Source organism: Epargyreus clarus, unplaced genomic scaffold, assembly GCF_041222505.1.
Source record: "Epargyreus clarus isolate Ecla_fem2 unplaced genomic scaffold, WU_Ecla_fem_2.2 ptg000007l, whole genome shotgun sequence".
Taxonomy (NCBI): Eukaryota; Metazoa; Arthropoda; class Insecta; order Lepidoptera; family Hesperiidae; genus Epargyreus; species Epargyreus clarus.
The window spans coordinates 17,641,478-17,661,805 of NW_027332215.1; the positions used below are offsets into that span (position 1 = coordinate 17,641,478).

General features: G+C 36.4%; 1 protein-coding gene across 10 annotated transcripts in view; it reads right to left on the bottom strand.

The window, feature by feature from the left end:
• The window catches only part of PH (polyhomeotic), a 48,839-nt gene extending 29,484 nt beyond the window's left edge, over positions 1 to 19,355 (bottom strand). For 4 of the 10 annotated variants that reach the window (XM_073074938.1, XM_073074937.1, XM_073074936.1 and 1 more), the window contains exons 1-8: positions 11,908 to 13,754; positions 9,277 to 9,429; positions 8,746 to 8,871; positions 7,060 to 7,172; positions 4,536 to 4,683; positions 3,483 to 3,573; positions 1,005 to 1,174; positions 170 to 307 (exon numbers count right to left, since the gene is read on the bottom strand). In XM_073074938.1, the coding sequence (XP_072931039.1) occupies positions 170 to 307; positions 1,005 to 1,174; positions 3,483 to 3,573; positions 4,536 to 4,683; positions 7,060 to 7,172; positions 8,746 to 8,871; positions 9,277 to 9,429; positions 11,908 to 13,695 (2,727 nt within the window). In that variant the 5' untranslated portion in view covers positions 13,696 to 13,754. Of the gene's footprint in view, positions 1 to 169; positions 308 to 1,004; positions 1,175 to 3,482; positions 3,574 to 4,535; positions 4,684 to 7,059; positions 7,173 to 8,745; positions 8,872 to 9,276; positions 9,430 to 11,907; positions 13,755 to 14,527; positions 14,738 to 15,285; positions 15,463 to 15,994; positions 16,653 to 16,743; positions 16,946 to 19,042 lie in introns of those variants that run through there. The other 6 variants (XM_073074944.1, XM_073074942.1, XM_073074940.1 and 3 more) reach the window with 5 other exon arrangements.
• Positions 19,356 to 20,328: the final 973 nt, after the last annotated feature.

Here is a 20,328-nt window from a genome sequence, read left to right on the forward strand (position 1 = left end):
GTCACACGAGTGACAGCAGGAGCAAAATACCGCCGAACAAAATAAATCGGTCGCGATGGACAAAGTGTCGCCGTCACGACACGTCAAAAGCAAAATAATCTCGGTATCGGCACGGCGACGGCGCGGTGGACAATGTTAGTGCCCAGTGCCACCACCTCGTGCGACGAACCTGCAGCGGGCTGATGATCTGCGCCTGCGGCTGCTGGCCGAGCACCGGCTGCGACACCTGCGAGACCTGCACGCACTGCGCTTGCACGGGCACCGTCGCACCGCCCACCTTGCTCGCGGACACCTTGCCGGTCAACACCTGGACCAAAACGGTGTTAACACGCCACCCTTCCACAGCGACCACGGGCAAGTGCTCGGTGGACCGTACGCGTTGTGAAAAATTAGGCTTATTGAACTGTTACAGCTCGGTAACAGTTTGCCCAGAAAACAAAAAGAAAAACAAAAAATAATAAAAATAAAAAATAACAAAAAATAAAAAGAAAATCGTGTTTTGTCTTGCGCCCTTAATTAATATGTATCCAATATTGCGAGAGCTAGCAAACGCTGTCCCTGGATACAAATTATAGGGAAACGTCAAGATCCTCAGGGTCTGAGAGTCGCAAGAAAAGAAGGAAGGCGCTAACATACGATGCCGCGCGATATTGGTGGTAGAATCCTTCGTGATTCGATTCCGGAGGCACCACCGCCAAATCTATTGCTAACTCATAACAGCAGTGTTAAGCGCTGCGCTCTGGTTTGAAGGGTGACACACACGACGTGTTTTAACTTAATCCTCAAGGGTAACGTCTGTCTCCGACCTACCATTAGGACTCCAATGCTATCCAGGGTTGGTTACAGACCGCTGCAGAGTCCCACTTATGTCCTGTCAATCTCATAGTTCCATTTTCAGGTCACGAAGATGCCATTAGAATATGACTATACACTATATATACGCAAAGTTGCAAAAATAACACAATTATAGACAGTAATATATTATTTATAGTATATATTCATACCTTATGCATTTCCTGTGCTTTCTGCTGTTGGCTGATAGCTGAGACGGTTGGCTGCGAGTGCGCGGGCAGGATGTTCGGCTGCGAGTTGATCACCCCGAGCGGACTGAACACGAACGTCTGGTTCTGCGTGGTCGGGATCGCCGGTATCGTCGTGTACCCAGGAAACGGCGCTACACACACAAACAGAGCTCAAACACACCGCCGCAACACCTATACTGACATACATACATACAACACTACACTAACTACTCATCTAACACATACAAACCATTTTATACGCGCACATCAATATAATGCGTAAGCCATATATACCTTATACAAACAGAAAGCGTTGCGAATATGATGTGTGTGTGTGTGTGGGGGGGTGCAAAAATGCTGTAATGTCAATCCTTAACGCACGTTATCAAATTCGATAGTTTAGTCCACTCTGCGAAATTACTACCTAGTCTAAGTTGAATTTGCTTACGATGAATCATTATACATTTGATAAAGTGACAAAGTTGTTTTGTTTCAACAATATGCCATTTATACTCGATGCATTTTGGCAACACTGTGGCATCGTATGAGCTAATAATTTTAAACGACTTCCCAAAAGAAAACGGTTATTTATTCAGACTTAAATTATTATCGATATTAATCTTGACTAACGTTAAGCTCGTTATATAAGTTTAAAATATTTAAAATTTCACATTAATTTTATAAACAGTTGACCCTTCTGACCTTTTAAGGGTAGTTCCAAAATTTAAATGGAATATGAATACCTACAAGAGTGGTGAATATAAAATAACTTTGTTCGTTCATGTAATGTAGTGTTAAAGCTTCGGTAATGCTATGTTATGCTTTGTATCCACAATATTTATACTAAGAATGTATATAATATACATATAAATAATATATACTTGCACCGTTATTTTGATAGGCAACTGTACTTATTTTAAAAGGCACAAGAGATTAGAAATCACGATAGTAAATATGCTATATGTTTAGTAATTTAACATTAAATATTGATTGAGTAATTTTAAGTTTCCTAAAACTTTCTGATGTACTGTGGTGCAAGTTGTAGATAGAGTTGATTGCTTAACTTTCTTTGAAACTCTTTTCTGAACTTTTATATAATATTATTATATAATCGTAACATTCAAAAGTTATTATTAAAACATTTATTTATCATTAAAATCGAAATACTATTGTTGTAAGCCGCCAAAATCTTAACAATAACAGTGAAACATGTGGTAAAGTTGCGTGATAAGCTAAAATTAAAAAGCTGCTGTTGCGTAAGTGATAAATTATAGGTTAGCAAGCGATCCGGCGTTCAGCTTTAACTAATTCTTCTAATGAATGCCTCCGAGAATAAGCCTAATTGTATCGCCAATTAAACAATTTACACTTCACATTACAAAATAAACGAAAATAATATATAGTCCCATTTAAAATAAATACACATGTAACATTCTCATCATTAACCAATCACGAATAATTCGAAACAACAAATATATAATTAATTAATTCATTTGTAAAAATTTGTAAACCTTGTTCCGGATACGAGAGACCTGTAAAATTCACTACAAACCTGAATAGTGTAGAAGTTCTTATTTCAATTAGCAGCATAGGTAAACTTTTGTGGGTAGTAGCATAAGTATGTTAGTATGAGAGCATGTCTTATGATTGGAATATGGCGGTAGGTGCGTTAACTAAATCAACTGAAAAGCACTTATGGTGTCGAAATATGTCGTGGAATAACTATTTTTTAATATTTAAAGTGTGTAAGCAAAATTTAATATAGTATATTATTTCCAAAACCACAATTGTTAGAAAAAACATTGTTCACATTCCTATAAAAAGTTTTCATATGTATGATGACAAACATGGGACAAAATTTACAATGGTAATGTAAATTTGTAACCAAATTTTTCAGCCAACTTTGGAATAAAAAAATTCAAACATATTATTTTTCATGTTTTTTCTGGAAGAACAGCTTTTTTAAGATTGAATGTGTTGCTGTGAAGTATAGGTATTGCTAAACTTCATGGTCGCTCGAAGATGGCTGCTTATGGTAACTTGTGGAGCGCTTTTCAAGCGCCTTCCGCGCGCAGGCGAAACTGCGAAAAGTGTTGAATATAAAAATATATATAAAGATAGTTGTCATTGTCACAGCGCAATTTATTTCCTCGGCGTGTGCGGTTGCCTGCTATTTCTGCGGCAAACGCGTACAACTTATATTTCTTTCTGTCTGACTTACGATATTGTTCCGCTGAGTATTCGTTGATTTCGTAACGGCGCAAAGCAGCGGTCTCGTGAATTCTCATAACAAATAGCTTTTGCGCAAATTCGTGCGGAAGTGGCTGAAAAACGCTCCGTGATCTCTTATTCTTTCTCAATATAGTTTATTTTTATATAATTATCGTCATAAAAAATTGGCCAAATGTTCAGAGCGGTCATAAAGTTCGAGTTTAAATGATAATCGGGGTTGAAACTTACCAGCTTGCCCCTGCAGCACTTGCTTTCCTTGCGCGGTGAGCATGTGGGGCGCTAGTTGGCTACCTTGGAAGGGCTTGCTCGCAGCGATCACCTAACAAGATAGGCACGTATTACTACAGGATCATCAGAAAGTTGGTACATTCCATTGTCTGTATTTGGTACGTATATATGTTTAAATCTTCTTTCATAATTTTGTTGTGCTACTGTGTGGTCAAGGGGTTTTGATTATTTAAGACGGTGAGATTTAATCTATGAGAGGGCTCATGTTTGTTTTTGATTTGTCCATAAGTTATAAATCCTTAGACTATCACTATTTTTATACATTACTATATATATAACTATATTCTTTTTCCAAAAATAAAAATGGAACATTACTCCATTGTCTGTCCGTCTGTCATGTGGCTCTATATGAACTATAATAGATAGATATTTGATTATTTCTAAAATTTGGTTGCACGTCCATCCATATGAAAAGCCATCCATTCGTCCTAGGCCAATTGAGGCTGCTAGAACCAGAGTGGCCTAACTGCATTTTAATGACCTATCTGATGTATGGTCCGCGTAAAACTGCTAGTCCGCTGTGAAATAATATGTGCATAGAAATGTATCGCGTCGCCATGGAAAATTGTATGACTACACCTCCCAACAACTTCAGAGCGGACTGTACATTTTTACTTTTCTCCATATAGTAAAGTTTTTTGTAGTTAGGCTACTCTGGTTCTAACAGCCTCAATTATAATAGATTATCGATATCCGGCACTAACCCTCTGTGGTTCGACTCCGGCGGCACCACCACCGCACCTATTTCTACCTAATAACAGCAGTGTTAGGCAGTGCTGTGTTCCGGTTTGAAGGGTGTGGTAAGGGAGACAGACTTTTCCGAGGCGTTCCAGCTTAGTCCTCAGGGGTAGCGGCGCATCTGTGCCGACCTCAGGTAGGAATATCTAATCCTATCTGGGGTTGATTACAGATGTCCATGGGCAGTAGCCACTGACCATCAGGTGGACTGCATGCTCGTCTGCTACTCCAATATTATAAAAAAAGAAAACTAACCTGTATCGGCTGCGAGTTGATGCCGGGGTGCAGCGCGATGTTGCCGGGCATGAGCAGCGGGCCCTGGGCGTTGTACAGCTGCTGCAGGTATGTGTTGTTCTGCAAGGGCTGCTGGATCACCTGCACGCGGCTGTGGCCCCAGTCCGCGCTACACACGATCACGTCATTTGTTCATTAGAAGCATAGATAAGTATAGATATCTCACCGCCTTGAAATTGAAGGAAGCCATTAAATGGCTTAAACAATTCTGTCAGCCGTTTATATGTGTGTGTGTGTGTGTGTGAACATATGTGTGCATATGAATGAGACAGTCAAAGGCAAATATCATACACAGATTTAGACATATACATATAGACAGGGCCGTCTTAGAATATGGCTGGGCCTCTGGGCGCACAAGAAAATGGGGCCCCATTCGGAGGTAACAGTTCAAGAACTTTAACTTAGAAATGCTGAACATAACATAGTAGATGATGTAAGCGAACATATTGGCCTTTCCGCACACCCCTTAGTGATAATATTCGAAAACTGTCATGTTAAATAATGCTCAAAATTATTATAGTAACTTATTAACACTTACTGCCTCTTCATGGCTTCAAAATTCTTGAAGCACCATGTTGCTTCAAGAATTTTACAAATATGGTTTTAATTTAAAACATTTTAAGTATTTATAAAATGCCTAAAAATTCAATAAAAACTAAGAATAAAAAAAAAGATTATTTTCAATTGATAGTCGTCTAGACGACTGATTTATTCAAATGTGATGGTCATCGTTTTAGAAGAAAAAATAACGGAAGATTTGACATATTTGGCAAGACCTTCCCAACGTGGCCCCATCCACGTGTATGATTCATTTTTTAAGCATGGAACCTTATATACTTCACAGCAAATAGGCTGTCCACCCATTGCTGGGGTGATAGATGCTAAAATTACCATATTATGAAGTTGGTAGAACCCTCTGTGGTTCGACTCCGGCGGCATCACCACCACACCTATTTCTGCCTAATTACAACAATGTTAAGCACAACTGTATTCTTGTTTTAAACTTAGTCAGCTTAGTCTTCGAGGGTAGCGACGCATCTGTTGGCGATCTCAGGTAGGAATGTAATCTTATCTAGGGTTGAATACAATGTCCGAGGCCGCAGGAACCACTTTCCATCTGGTGCACTGCATGCTCACCTGTTACGCCTGTATTATAAAAAACAAGTCGCTTAATATACTGAACAGTTGTTTAAGCCGTTGCTGCTCCAATATGTTGAGTTACTTGTTTGATTATAATCGAAGTCTGGAAAGTCGATAGTTTACAAATGTCGACGTTCGGTAGTGAAAACATTAGAAAGATTGATTATTAGCAGGCGTAAGTCGCTAAAGCTCTAAGCTTTTATTATATGTAACTAAGTGGTTTACTACAATCAACCACATGGACATTATGTTTCCTTGCATATTTGGTATAATTTGATCTTACTCGTGTATGTGCATAGAAAACAACAATAATTAAAAAACATTGGTCACGTAATCTTATATATAAAATTCTCGTGTCACAATATTAGTTACCGTACTCCTCCAAACGCCTTTATCGATTTTCACCAAATTTTATATGCATATTCAGAAGGTCCGAGAATCGAAAAATACATAGAATGTGTTTTTCATACCCCTAAGTGATAAGGGTTTAATCCTTAACATTTTTTTATTTATATGGCAACACAACGTTTGCCGGGTCAGCTGGTAATGTATATAATTAACATGATGCTCTGTAAATTCTATAATTTAACTTCCGTTATTTACGTTTAGCCGTATAGGTACATGTGTTTTATGTTTCGTATATATATTCGAAAAGGCTGTAACAGAAACGGTTTGCGAATTTTGACGGGTTTTGCTAAAAGTTACAGCATCCTATATTTAGTATAAGCTGTTTATAGCCATTTTTTTGTGCAATCATATATGGAATACCCCTGTAAAAAACACAAATGCGTTCCCCGAAAGAATCTCTAAAAGGGCACAATGACATGACCAAAAAATTATGTTAGGACAGCCATAGCGTTTTAGGGTTTAATTAATCAATATAATTTTCATGAAACGATGAGTATGTTCATATAATATACGATAAAAACACGGACACGAAAAATATTTGCTTATTTGAAGTTATTATAATTTCACAATAAAAATGTTCTAACTAAACGATTTCACAGGAGCATTTGATTTATAATAAAAACTTTCAGGATATTGATTGTGTATTAACTGCTACTAAGTACCTAGTCCATAGCAAATTAGAAATTAACTTAAAATTGATTATGCCCATATTATATACCTAAAAACAGTGAGATATTTTGCGTTTTGTCATTTTTTAAAATATGAAAATGGTAACACTGACATTAATAAGCGGAAGTAATTACTTAGTGGGTGCAGAATTACATTAATATACATATAATTATACGTTTAAGGGACTGTTAAAGGTCTTGTCACGATTTTTGAATTACTTGTTAACCTAAATGAATAAATATAAAATAGTAGTAATAATGCAACATACCTGATTTGCGGCGGGTGTTGTGTGTTCGGCGGCAAGGTCTGTAATGAGGGCATGGTGCTGATGCCCGCGCCCGCCTGCTGTTGGATCCCGCCCGCTGCCCCCTGCTGTTGCACCTGAAATAACCACGCCGATATATAACTGTCCCGACTAAACTTTACAATTCTAATCCCCCACACCGGGGGCCCCCTACGATTTCGCAATTCCCATAACTCCCACTAGATATCACCATAAAAAACATTGCACGTTAACATTATTGACTATGCAATTACACCCGATTCGCGCGTGAAACACGATATCGTTAACCTCGCTGTATCTGTGATAAGAGTTGCACAAACAATATCAGACGATGCTTAATATTCCATCCTTGAAAAAATCGCTGGACGTCTGCCACGTTTAGTGTTTGCTTTGAAGATTTTGAATAGCGAGCATCGCAAGCTTTGTAGAAGGAAATCTCGTATTGACTGCGAATTGAATTCTTGTAAGGTACAGCGTATATAGTTATTTGATAATACATACTCTGACGGCTACATGCATCGTGTACGACTCAATTGCAGCACATGTACACTCACTCCCGCCGAAATGTTTGCATTAATTCAAGAGAAAGTTAAATTTTGTTCAATTTATGCACATTTAGTAAACTGATCAACACAAATGTTTCCATTTCTCTAGGCGTGGTGTCACGTCAAGTCATGACGCCTTGTCGTCTGCTCGTATTATTGTATGAATACTTGTAGATACTTGGACATTAACAACAATGTTCATAATTCAATTTGCGACCGATAGATAATTCAGCTCCGATTATAAATAAGTATAGGGAATAATGGATTTAATTAATTTTAATTGACATTGTGCAGTCCGCAGAGATAATGTGCGTATATTCATATATATTCAAACATCATTGTTTACGTATAATTTTTGTTACAATGTATAATAGTATCAGCACGATAGTACAGTATACGGCAGGGATAGCCTAGTGGTTAAGAAACTCGTCCTCACGATCGAGGGGGCCGAAAAAAAATCACAAAGGTATGTGAAGTCTACCAATACGCACTTGGCCAGCGCGGTGGACTATGGCCTAATCCTTCTCCTATGAGAGGAGACCCGTGCCCGGCAGTGGGACAGTAATGGGTTGATGATGATGATGATGATGTATAATAGTATAGAAATTAATTTTATGTTTTAATTTCGAATATCAATTCGATATCAATATCATTTTAATCCCAAAGATTTCCGAATAAATCAAAATTACGTGTTCGAGTTTTTTATTGTGTAATGTGCATTTTTTTTTAATAAATTAATGTTTCTATATGGTATTAATGTATAGATTCATTACATTAGGATTTAACGTAATGACCAGTAATTTCCTGTTGTTCCGATATACGTGTAGATACTTCCTGTTTCTTGGGGATATTTACATACGTACATATTCGTATCAATGATGTATAATTATAGAGCACATCTCCCATCTGTAGTACACGATTTTTATAAAAAATACCTATATAGATAGTTCCTTTCTACTCACAGCTCTACTTTCTACCACACAAAGATGGATCCAAAAACACCCAGACCCAGAACAGAAATCTCAATTGATCATTTAGACTATTTTAGACCATTTAGATTTCTGAGTCTGGCCGGGGATCGAACTCGGAACCGTCTGCGCGTCAAAACGTAACAAATATAAATTACCTGATGCTGGGTCAAGCTGCTGGGCATAGAGGAGACCACGGTGACAGTCTGGTGATGCTGCGTGGGTTCGTGTTGAGACATGTTAATCTGCTGTTGAACTACCTGGCTTTGACCGTCGACAATCTGCTACAATATATAACATATACTTTATATTGTACATAATGTATATTTTATAGTAAGTTTTAGTAACTGAAACTTGAGTTGGGAGTGATAGTCTTCAGTGAGTCCAAAGAGAGTTCCAGGCATTACCCTCAGGTTTTACAATTATATGTTGTGTATTCTGAGACACAGTTTTCCTGGCCAGTCCAGCTTAGTTCCTCCAGGGGATAGCGGCACATCTGTGATCGACTTCAGGAAGGAATCTAAACCTATCTGGGGTTATTTACAGATGTCCATGTGCGGCAGTAGCCACTTACCATCAGCTGGACTGCATGCTCATCTGCTACTCCTATATTATAAAAATGAGTATTCGACTACAGCTGCAGTGTATTCTAGTCTTTTAACAGTCTGTTGAAGGTTTCTGTTTCTTACTTGTTGCGACTTAATCTCTCCGCTCATACCACTCTTCTGGTTCTTGTCGAAGAGTAAGTTGACGTTACTCTGTGGTGACGCCAAGAAGCTCAGGTTTATCTCCCCGATCCCCGGTACGTTAAACTGTGTATGCACTGGTTGATTATTGACCACCTGTGGAAACATGCGGGATATCAATAAAATCATATTTAGATAATAGTTACTATAATTAAACACACAACACATATGATATAAGGGTCCTAACCTAACCTAATACACACAATGTTGAAACAGAACTGTATTCCGGTTTCAAAGGTGTGGGTAAAGAATTACACAGGGGATCAAATCCGTTTATTCATATTCGTATCAGCCTCTTGTTGATTGGACGTGAGATTTCAAACCACTTGGTTTTTCAGCTCCAGCCCCTAGTGCTGTTAAATGAGTATTTCAACGGGGAGAGTGCAAATCCGCGTTTATACCATGTGTAAACGGTTGTACCTAAAATAAACCTAATTTTAGAGCAGAAGGTCGGAATCTTCTAACTTTGTCGTATTACTTTAAATTATTACTTTAAAATATTACTTTCAATTATTTATTACTTTAAATTATATCAAATTTAAATAGGATGCAATTAATTATGGTTTTTATTGTTTTGGCTATTATTTGTTTTCTTTGTACGAATTTTACGCACTTTTGGCATTGTTGAAAGTGGAAGTGGAATTAAAACTATGCGTTATTTACCTAAATGAAACACAAAGTAATGTTTTGAAATAAAAAAAAACAATCTCAATAAAATCTGTAACAAAAGAGAATGAAATTAAAATAAAAAATATATATAACTCAACTTTACTCTGAACTCGCATAGGCTGATTAGTAATGTGTACATAATAATAATGCTTAGTTATACTCAGTAAATATTAGTTCTTATATTAATAATATATTTTTTTATTACATTATAGGAATAATACGTAATGTACTATTACTATGTTTAAAATATAAAAATAATTTAAACTTGTCCGATTATAATTATGAAACAGCCTCGATAGCTTCGTTATAAAACCTACGGGGGAAACAGACTTCGTCCTCGTTGAAAAAAATGACAAGTTTAAACATACAAAACAAAAACAAATCGAGCTCGCGGGAACTGATTTTTTTTCAGGATAGGAGCAGATTATTTGTTATTCCAGACTATAATCTGTCTTTGTGCCAAATTTTACTCAGATCCGTTCAGACATTCTGGCGTGATGGAGTAACAAACATTCATCGAAACTTTCGTATGAATGGGATTAACATTAATAAACATAGTTTCGGCGACATGGCATCGAATTGTGAAATTGTGAATAAATATTTCTACAACTCGATATAACTATATTCGCTCTATCGCTGAAGAGACACAGCACCGTCCAGGCCAAAACTTTGTCATAACCCCCACATGGCATCACACAAGGGCAAATAGGATTCTTCCGTCTTCTGCGTAATCTACCGAAGCATGTGAATATAGGCCATAATATTGAAGTTTATTAGGCAATTACCTTTTTGTTCGGGAAGTTACAACGTCTTGTATAAGACTACAAGGGTCTGCTTACAATAAGATTAGTGAGGACTCTCGGAAAGAGCATATACATATGTCTCAGAAGCGCAATTAGTTTACAATTTTTCAGCTGGCTTTAATAGCCATTTTTGAATAACTGCACCACTACTTCTGGCTCTCGCGGCTACCTTCTGCTCTAGGATTTCGGTGCAGGTCGTTTTTTGATATTACTACATTTGAGAGACTCTACAATAATTTTGGATATGTCAAATATATATTTTTTCGAATAAATATTAATAACATATATCTGATTTATATCTTAATGGGCTTGAAGTAGTGTTTTTTTTTAAATCTACGTTTTCCTATGCTATTACGTTTCGTGTTTACAGCTCCGTAGCCAAAAGGTAAAATCGGAACGCTATAACTAAGCCTCCACTGTCTGTCCGTCTGTCATAGGGCTCTACTAGGGCGTGTCTTAAACTGAATAGATTAAATTTTATTAGACACATTTTTACAGAGTATGTATAAACGGTAGTGAATGAATAAATGTAGGCCGCCTTTCAAGAAACCGCTATTTTCCCTTTATCAATAAGCCGTAATAGGGAGACAGTGCAAATTTTCACAATGCATTTACTCGTGTGGCAGTTATGATAATAAATACTAAAAATAAAAAAATAAATGTAAATTTGCTGAAACGAAACGCTCCTTGTGCGACCCGAAGTTGGTCAAATATTTACTATTTATTATCAGGTTCCCGTTTTCTAATCCTTCCAACCTCATTCAATATTTGCTTTTCTTTCAGATTTTTTAAAAATAAACATTCATTTGATTATAACGCATTAATTTGTGAATAATCGACGACCAATGGACACGCAGTTTTAGAAAAATAAATGTAAAAGTGAAAAGTATTCGTTCTTAATAGTCATTTTGAAAAAATCTGAAATTCTGCGGATGCGATAGGGCTTCAGGACTGCAGTGGCGCGAAATCTCAATTTGGATACGTTTATCAAGTACGCGGTATTAACCAATAATAGCTACGCGCATTTGCACTATCCCCGACGATGTGTAGAAGCAGTTATATACTGTATATACGACTATTTTTCGTCTGCAATAATTTTTACCTTCTCTCCCTGATCTTCAACATGGTCTTCAATTATGGTCACATCCTCATCCGATAAATCGCTAAAATATACATCTTCAGTTTGTTGACCATTTTCTATTAATGCCGGATGTACATCGTCAATTTGGTGTACATTTTCTATTGAGGCCGGATGTACATCGTCAATTTGGTGTAAATTTTCTATTGAGGCCGGATGTGCATAGTCAATTTGTTGGAAATTCTCTTCTAATGCCGGATGTATTTTGTCAATGTGTTGTGAATTTTCTATTAATGCCGGATTTACGTCGTCAATTTTTGGTGAATTTTCTATCAATGCCGGATGTAAATCGTCAATTTTTTTTTCATTTTCTTTTAAATCAGGAATCTCCCTATCATCAATTATAATTCTAAACCCACTGGGGAATCTTTCCATTTCTTTATGTGCCAGAGTACCCGTAACGTAATCTAGTCTGCTGTTATTGACTTCTTCTGTAAGTGTAGTAAGTGCTGCTTCTGATACTGTATTGTTTTTCTCAATTTCATTTGTTTCTAATTTATTTGTATTCTCAATCTTGTCATCAATACAAAAACTTCTTCCGGGAGGAATTTTTATTTTTCTTTTCTTTCTTGGTCGTGTCTTTTTTATTGTTGCGAATCTCAATTCCGCGCACATCGGTACGGACTCCGGTTGAATGACAGCTTGTTGAGCCAATGGAATTCCTTTAGGTATTCTTTTTAGAATTTCATTCATGTTAACGGGGCATATGCCTGTATCTTTAAACCCTCTTAATATGTTTTCTTTGGCATTTCGGCTGACGTATGACATAACTAGTTTTAAAAGTTTGGGAAATTCCGTCTTTGGAATAGTTTTTTTTAACCATTTTTGTGATTCATGCCATCTGTAGAAGACGGATTGCCACGCTATCTTCAACGGTCGGTTTAATGCTACGTCTAGAGGTTGATTCAGAAGTTTCGTATGTGCAGGTATAAAAAAAAACCTAATATCCGCATCATGACACAGTTTTATTACGTCTATTGATAGGTGAGATGACAGGTTATCACCTATGAGACACTTCATTCCTTTTTTGTTACTAAAATAAGGCAACACGATTGATAGTATCCAATCTTTAAAAACTTGTGCATCAAACCATCCAGTAGCTGAACGATTATATCGTGTTCCTGGGGGCCCATTGTCAGTCCAAGTATCATAAAGATGTTTAGCCTGGTGCACAACATATGGCGGCAACAATTCCCCTGCGCCAGTACCAGCTAACATCACTGAAGTTAAGGCATATGAAGGTTTTTTCATTCTCTCAGGGTACTTTGCTTTCCGTTTAGTAAGAGTTGTTTTGTGTTCCAAATGTTCAGAAAAGTTAGTCTCATCATAATGAAGAATATTACATGGCTCAATATTTGCCAATGCAACCTCCATTCGTTTAAAATAGGCTTTTATGTTGTCTACTGTGAGCGTTACCCTGATTCTATTATGTGAATTAAAACGATTTCTATATGAGAGTACGTCTTTGAATCTTTCGAGAAATTTTATGCCAAAAGACGGTGGCGGGAGATTGTCTTTAAACCCTTCTATAGACCTGTCTTGTCCATCTAAATAACCTTTCACCAAATATCTCAATTCTACAGCATTTATAGGGTAGCCCCACTCTATGCATATATTTACATATTTCATTATATGTATTTGTTCATCATCCGTCAACAATATTATTTTACCTTTTTTTTTTACTGTGCTTGGACAATGTCTACACAAAACTGATTCATCCATATTATACTTTTCAGCTATAATCTTTTTCATGACTTTTTACAGCTATGACGACTTTTGTGATTTTCTTTATTCTTCAAGTGCTTTTTGTATTATAGTTTCATCATATTTTTGTATATTTTACCTCTTTGGTCCGATTTATACAACAAGGTTCCCTACAACAACCAAAAAATTAATTATGCAACTTAAGGAATAATTATTATTTAAGCAGGTACCTTCATTTAACAAGAATTAAGCCACGTGATAACCCTACTAAAGACTTGTTCTAATAACCTCTTTCCCGTTTCTATTAAACGCTTTTCCTTTCTATTAATTTCAACCTTAAGTTAAATTTATAAATTATATTTTTTATCCATATCCAGGAATACAATTAAAATTGTACTTACTTGTTTTACCTGTTTTTACTGAACTATGAAAATTTTTATCACAAAAAAAATTATGAGCACGCAATTGTCTTCATAGGGCGCTAACATTCGAACATATTTATTTTGACTTTCGCCTAGCTTCAGGGCAATCTATAATTGCCATTTTGTAAAAAAGGGTTGCAATTTTAAAAACCATGAAAATGTAACATTTTTATAACAAAAGATTGTAATTTGTGGTAAAGAAACTTTCCTGGTTTTGATGACGTTCACCTTTTCCTTTAATAATTTGATCACTAATATGTTAGTATAGAAATTTGTTGTATGGGATTCTAGGGATTCAATGACATGACACAAGAAACGGTCTTCGCGTAGGTCACGGCACCTAGAAACTGAGAAACTTATTGTGACTACTGTGAGGCTATGTTTCTAAAAAAGTTGTAATTATTTTAAAGCAAAAACTATTTTTTTATTTTATTTTAGAGATTAAACAAAGTCATTACTTGGACAAATTTCTGTGGTATCTCCTGCTGTTGAGGCAACTGCTGTATTTCAGGTTTTTGTAGTTGTTGTTGCTGCTGCGTTTGTTGCTGCTGCTGAGTCTGCTGTTGCTGTTGATGTTGCTGCTGCTGTTGTTGTTGTTGTTGTTGTTGTTGCTGCTGTTGCTGTTGTTGTTGCTGTTGTTGTTGCTGTTGCTGATACTGTTTCTGCAACTAAAGGCTTTATATTATTAACAAACACAATCTATGTCTCTTTTACGTAATATGTAGTTTTAACAATTAATTTTGACAGACCCCGACTTATTTATACATTACTAGACGGTCAAAATATGTACTGCTTGGTGTAAAAAAATCTTGTAGAATTGGCATTATCAAACTCTACTGAACATCTATGTAACATTGGTTTAATTTACTAATACTCTGGTTTGTGTTAAGAGAATATTTTTTTTAATAAGATTGAAGTAGCAAGTATGTATGGTAAGTGATTGTTTCCGCTCATGCAAAATATCATTTGTAACAAACTCCGTAAAGAAAAGGGATTCCACCCGAAGGCAATCATAGCTATGTTGCCACTCTCAAGAACTAAGGTGGTCACCTTATTTGTGAGGCAGCTGTCATGCACACTCTCCCAGTGGAATGCGAGTGCTACTTGATACTAGAAATAGAAGTGGTTGATTCTTTCCTAAACATTAGCTCCACTCCACCACTCCACCTTTCAAAATCAATATGAATATAAAATATACTATTATCATTGCACATACCAATTCCTGCTGGTCTTGTTGATTTTTTATATGCTGCTGTAGTGCGTGGTGCTGCCGCTGCAACGCTTGCTGCTGCAACTGCTGGAGTTGCTGTTGCTGGAGCTGCTGTTGCAGTTGCTGTTGCTGCAGTTGCTGATACTGCTGCTGTTGCTGGTGTTGGATTATCTGCTGCTGTATCTGTTGAATTGAGGATTATAATCATTAAAATGCTCAAATACAAGACAATACTATTGTTCTATTTTGTGTAATTTGTTTAATTATGATCATGAAATTGTTTTGAAATACTTGTCAATTTCATTAATCTCTGTAACAAGATATTAATTAAATGGCAGAAGAATTATATAAAATATATGTATACTGTATATATGTTGTATTATATAAAATTGTATATGTATTGACTATTAACAATATTATATACAAACTAATTTCCTGTCTGGATATAAAGTTGTTTTTGTTCTGTTTGGGCTACTTGTAAGGCCTGTATTGATATTTAGACTTTAATTACAAATCAATGTTGGCTTGCTTTAAAATTCCTTGATCAACACTCAATAAGAAAAACATTTTTAAATACACAAGCAAAATCAATGTTGTGCTTCTACAGTCAAAATTTTATTTGTACTTATTATTCGTTTAAAAGTTACCTAAATATCAATTCTACTTATTGTTAAACTATAATGATGTATGTATGAAAGAATATACAAATACTCACCTGAAGTTTATCATCTTCTTCTTTCTGACTCCTATATCTGTATTCTTCTGACTGATTCTCTGACTCAGACTTTGCCTGTTTTAAATCAGGCCTTCGGAAGCTATTGTTCTGTTTATCTAATGCCAATAGAGTATTTGCTGCTTCGTACTTGTCCTCAAATGTTATGCCAGCCTTCTCGGCTAGGGTCTCCAAGCACTGCAAGGGCCTCTTTGCAAGTTTGGGTGGGCCCTTGGTTTTTTCAATCTGCCCCCCGCTAGGCGACTGCTTTTGGACAGTTCGGGTTATAGTAATACTATTTTTATTAGCCTCATCTTTCTTGTCATTTTTTGGCTCTAAAGTGAAATAATTTTTTGGATAAGCCTCCTTGTCCTTCTCTCCGTTAAGGTTCCCGTTCTCAATTAGTGTGATTGTAGTTGAGTTGGCAACCTTTAATGCCTTGTCCTTGGCGTCTTCTTTTTGGACGGGTGAACCGGCGCCGTGCGGAGGGGACAGGAGCTGTGAGGGCACATGCTGGCTCACAGACACATTGGCATTCTGGACTTCGTTACCCAGTAACTGTTTGTCTCCAGGCTTCGCGAGCTGTTGCTGGAAGCCGGGACTCTGCGGTGAATCTTTCTCTTGCTCTTTCTTCTTTTGTATACTATCTAATATTTCAGATCTGTAAGAGAACACCAATTTACGTAAGCAACACATAAATACACACCGTCACTAGTACACACACGTACAGATATGTTTTACACACATTATACCTGTAAAAATCTTCCATTATTTAATTAGAATAACCTAGAATGCGAGTAGTGAAGTAATTCTAGTTTTATTATGAACAAACACAATTTGACTACTACTTTACTGCGGAAATAGATACGAAAATGTTAAGGTATAAATCACTATTGTCTAAGAGAAAGCTGAACAATATTCATCTTTAACGATAATAACAACGAATATCAACATCAACAAGCTGAGCCGGAAATAGTGATCACTGACCAGTGACGCAATATAGTCTGTTATTGTGTGTCAATGTCAAAGTCAAACTTTAAGTAGTACACATACTATGGGCCACTTCACAATCTTCCACATTAGTCGGCCCGACAGTTTTACAGTTCGACTGACAGATTCTGTTCACATTATAACGACAATCTTTCTGCCGGTCTAATGTAACGTTAACAAAATGAGCTTGTATTGCTTAGTGTGAACATAAACATCTGTCAGTCGGCAGAAGGTAATAATGTCCGGCAGACTTTATATAAACTGCGGCTATCAAAAGTGTTTTACTCTTAAGATGCGTCCGCAAGTTTGGCACTTCCTGCAAACTCCACTCCTCTACGAATATTTAACTTGATTTGAAAGAATCAAAAGGTAGGCTACAAGCGCGCGCAAACTTACACAAATAATGTTAAGCACTACGATGGCCGATGCGCAATTTGAATTTATTTTACAACTATATACGCTTAACAATGATGGTGATATTCGTAACCAGTGTAACTACCGTATTTCTATAGAAAAAAATGTTACTGAAATATGTCTAATAAAATAATTAAATAAGTAGAAAGCGTAGGAATATGAATATGAAATGAATTTGTGTGAACTGTTGGGAACCTACCCAAAGAGAAGTATTGTTTCCCGTGTCGGGACGGCGGTGTTTACAATAATGTTCTTAGAATAGTTTTAAAAGCAGATCAGATCAATAATTTTGATTTTCTTGAAAAAATCAAAATTATAATCCAATAAATCGTTGAAATGGCGTCAATATGTTAAAAATATTTGGAAAAACTAATGCCGCGTATTAATTATAGTGCGAATTATGTGGTACTGATTGATATTTGATTTTCCTTTCATTATAGGCTTAGTACAAAATACAATAACTAGATTTGTGTCTTTTGAATACTTATTTTAAATTGTAGCGCGATACATCGCCCCCTATCTGCAATCAATAACCAGCAATTGTAATATTAAAACCGTCTATAAGTTGATTTTTGTTCATAGTGTTGTTTATATTCTTTATTATTCATTTTAAAGTACATAGGGCAACACAAGAAAATCTTGACTTGGACCTGTCAATAGTCTGTCAATAGATAATATAGAGAAAGTACATCATTCTCTATTGTAAGCTGTGAGTTCGATTTTTCGTTTTGATACTTGGCAATCAAATTATTATCGTATTCTATTTTAAATTATTTTTTTATAGATGAAATATTTTGATACTCTAAATATGTACTACTTTATATTTAAATATAAGCAAAGACTTGTAATGTAGTAGATAGTGTTATCATTCTTTATTAATATATAACTATTACTATTTTAAAAATCTCAATGTATAACTGTTCTTATACACATCAGTATCGGTCATATCATGCATATCGAAACACCTTAGTTAATTTAAAATGTATTAGGTAACTCCCACAAAACACTAGTATTAGATACAATGGGTTCATGCCACACATTTCTTTGACTAACTTATACTTACCACTATGTATAAGGCCTATTTGGGACAGACACCTAAATAAAAAAGGTCCGTCTGGCATTATTTCACAAGGGGAAGCAAAAAATAATGAAAATGTGCGAGCGAGAGGGCTTTATGCGGACGCGTGTGGCGTAAGAAAGAGATTTGTTAAGCGCACTAGGGGAGATGGAGACCAAACCGGTTCTGCATGTGTGCAGACAGACGGTGCCCTCCCTCCCCTCACTTGCCGACCCTCGGGTGTTAGGGCCTCACATTGTGGACTTTTCCCTAAAGCATGACAATAATAATACTAACCCCCCTCAAAACATATACAATAAAGCCCCGCCGTGAGTATTGTACACGATGAATGTAAAGAAGCAGTTGCTGAATATCACAAGACCATGCAGTAGTAACAATTTGCAAATCCTATTAATGCATCCTTTCTCCAAAACATGTTATGCCAGTCAAGTTTAACTTGGCTTCGCCAGTGACGAGTCGACATGCACGGTCCATTGTGATGTCGACTGAATGCCCACTATGTATAGCCACACGCGACGCACTCAACCACACCAATTCGCAACCGTAAAGTAAAAAATAACATAAAATACCTTTTGGTGTAAAAACCATAAGAACAACGTTCCATCGTTTCAAAATAAAAGGTTAACTGAAACGTAAGCGCCGACCCATGCGGCAATGATTAAAAGAAAAAACAAACAAAAAGGTAAGGATCGAGACATTCGCACGGGTGAAAGTAAACACAACACTTATTATCGACGAAAACGACATACAAACACACTTTATCGACTGTCCGGTGCCCGTCTCATTGTAACAATAACCTTCTTTTCGAGAAGCGAAACACGACTGTACAGTGTGCGCTCGCTACCGTGGTCGCACCGCACCCATTCCCCTCGCCCCTCATAATATAACGCTCTCTATCGGCCGTCGCCAATGGTACGCCCGAAACGATCCTAGGCCTGCCATTGGTTGGTTCATTTTACGACCGTTCCACAAACAAAACCGGTTGCCAAGAACGGCGCGAAAGGGCGCGAGGGACGAAATTAGCGTTTCTGCTTTATTATTACTATACTGTTCATTCTGTCTCACTCCCGCTCAGTTTAAATTGAAATAGCACACCTAAAATATCGGTTTGTCGTGTTGCTCCATTCCGTGACTTTTCTTTCTCTTTGGACTTGACCACTCTTGTGGTACTATAATGCTGACATATTTTTTAAACATGACGTAATTAAGCACCTTTCATAATTAATTAGTTCCTTTTGCATTGTAATGTAGTTTTACAAACAAACATTAAATAATGAAATATGACTGTGGCCAATGAATAAAAACATGCTGACCTGTTAAGGTATTTCGATAAGCTATAAAATAATTACTTATGTTAAATTCAACCGGTTTTACAAATCCATTATATAAAAGGTGCTTTGCCCCTTGCATAAATTAAATACCAATGGGTTAAAGGCAGCTTGTAAAAATACGTACAACCTATTTAGTTACCTGTTTAACTATACTTTTCACTTTTAACATCAAAAAGTATGAACGACGTATGTCGGAAAACAGTTAGAGAGCTTCAATTTGTAACCCCAATGGCTTCGCTATCCCACCCTAATAATCCGTAGACACCACAAGCATTGGGGTGGCAGCTACCCTTTCCCTAACAGAACTCCAAATGTAACTATATCTCGACATAGGTACATAACTAACCTAGTCCTTATTAATTTTAAATAATAATACCGGTATAGACAATGTAATAAAAATAAGTTTAAAAAATAATAAAGTATCAAAATACTTATTCCAAAAATAAAAAATGCGATAAATATTAATAATAATATGAGTTATGCTCGTCTTCTTAATATATAATGTAGATAGGTAGAATACCTAA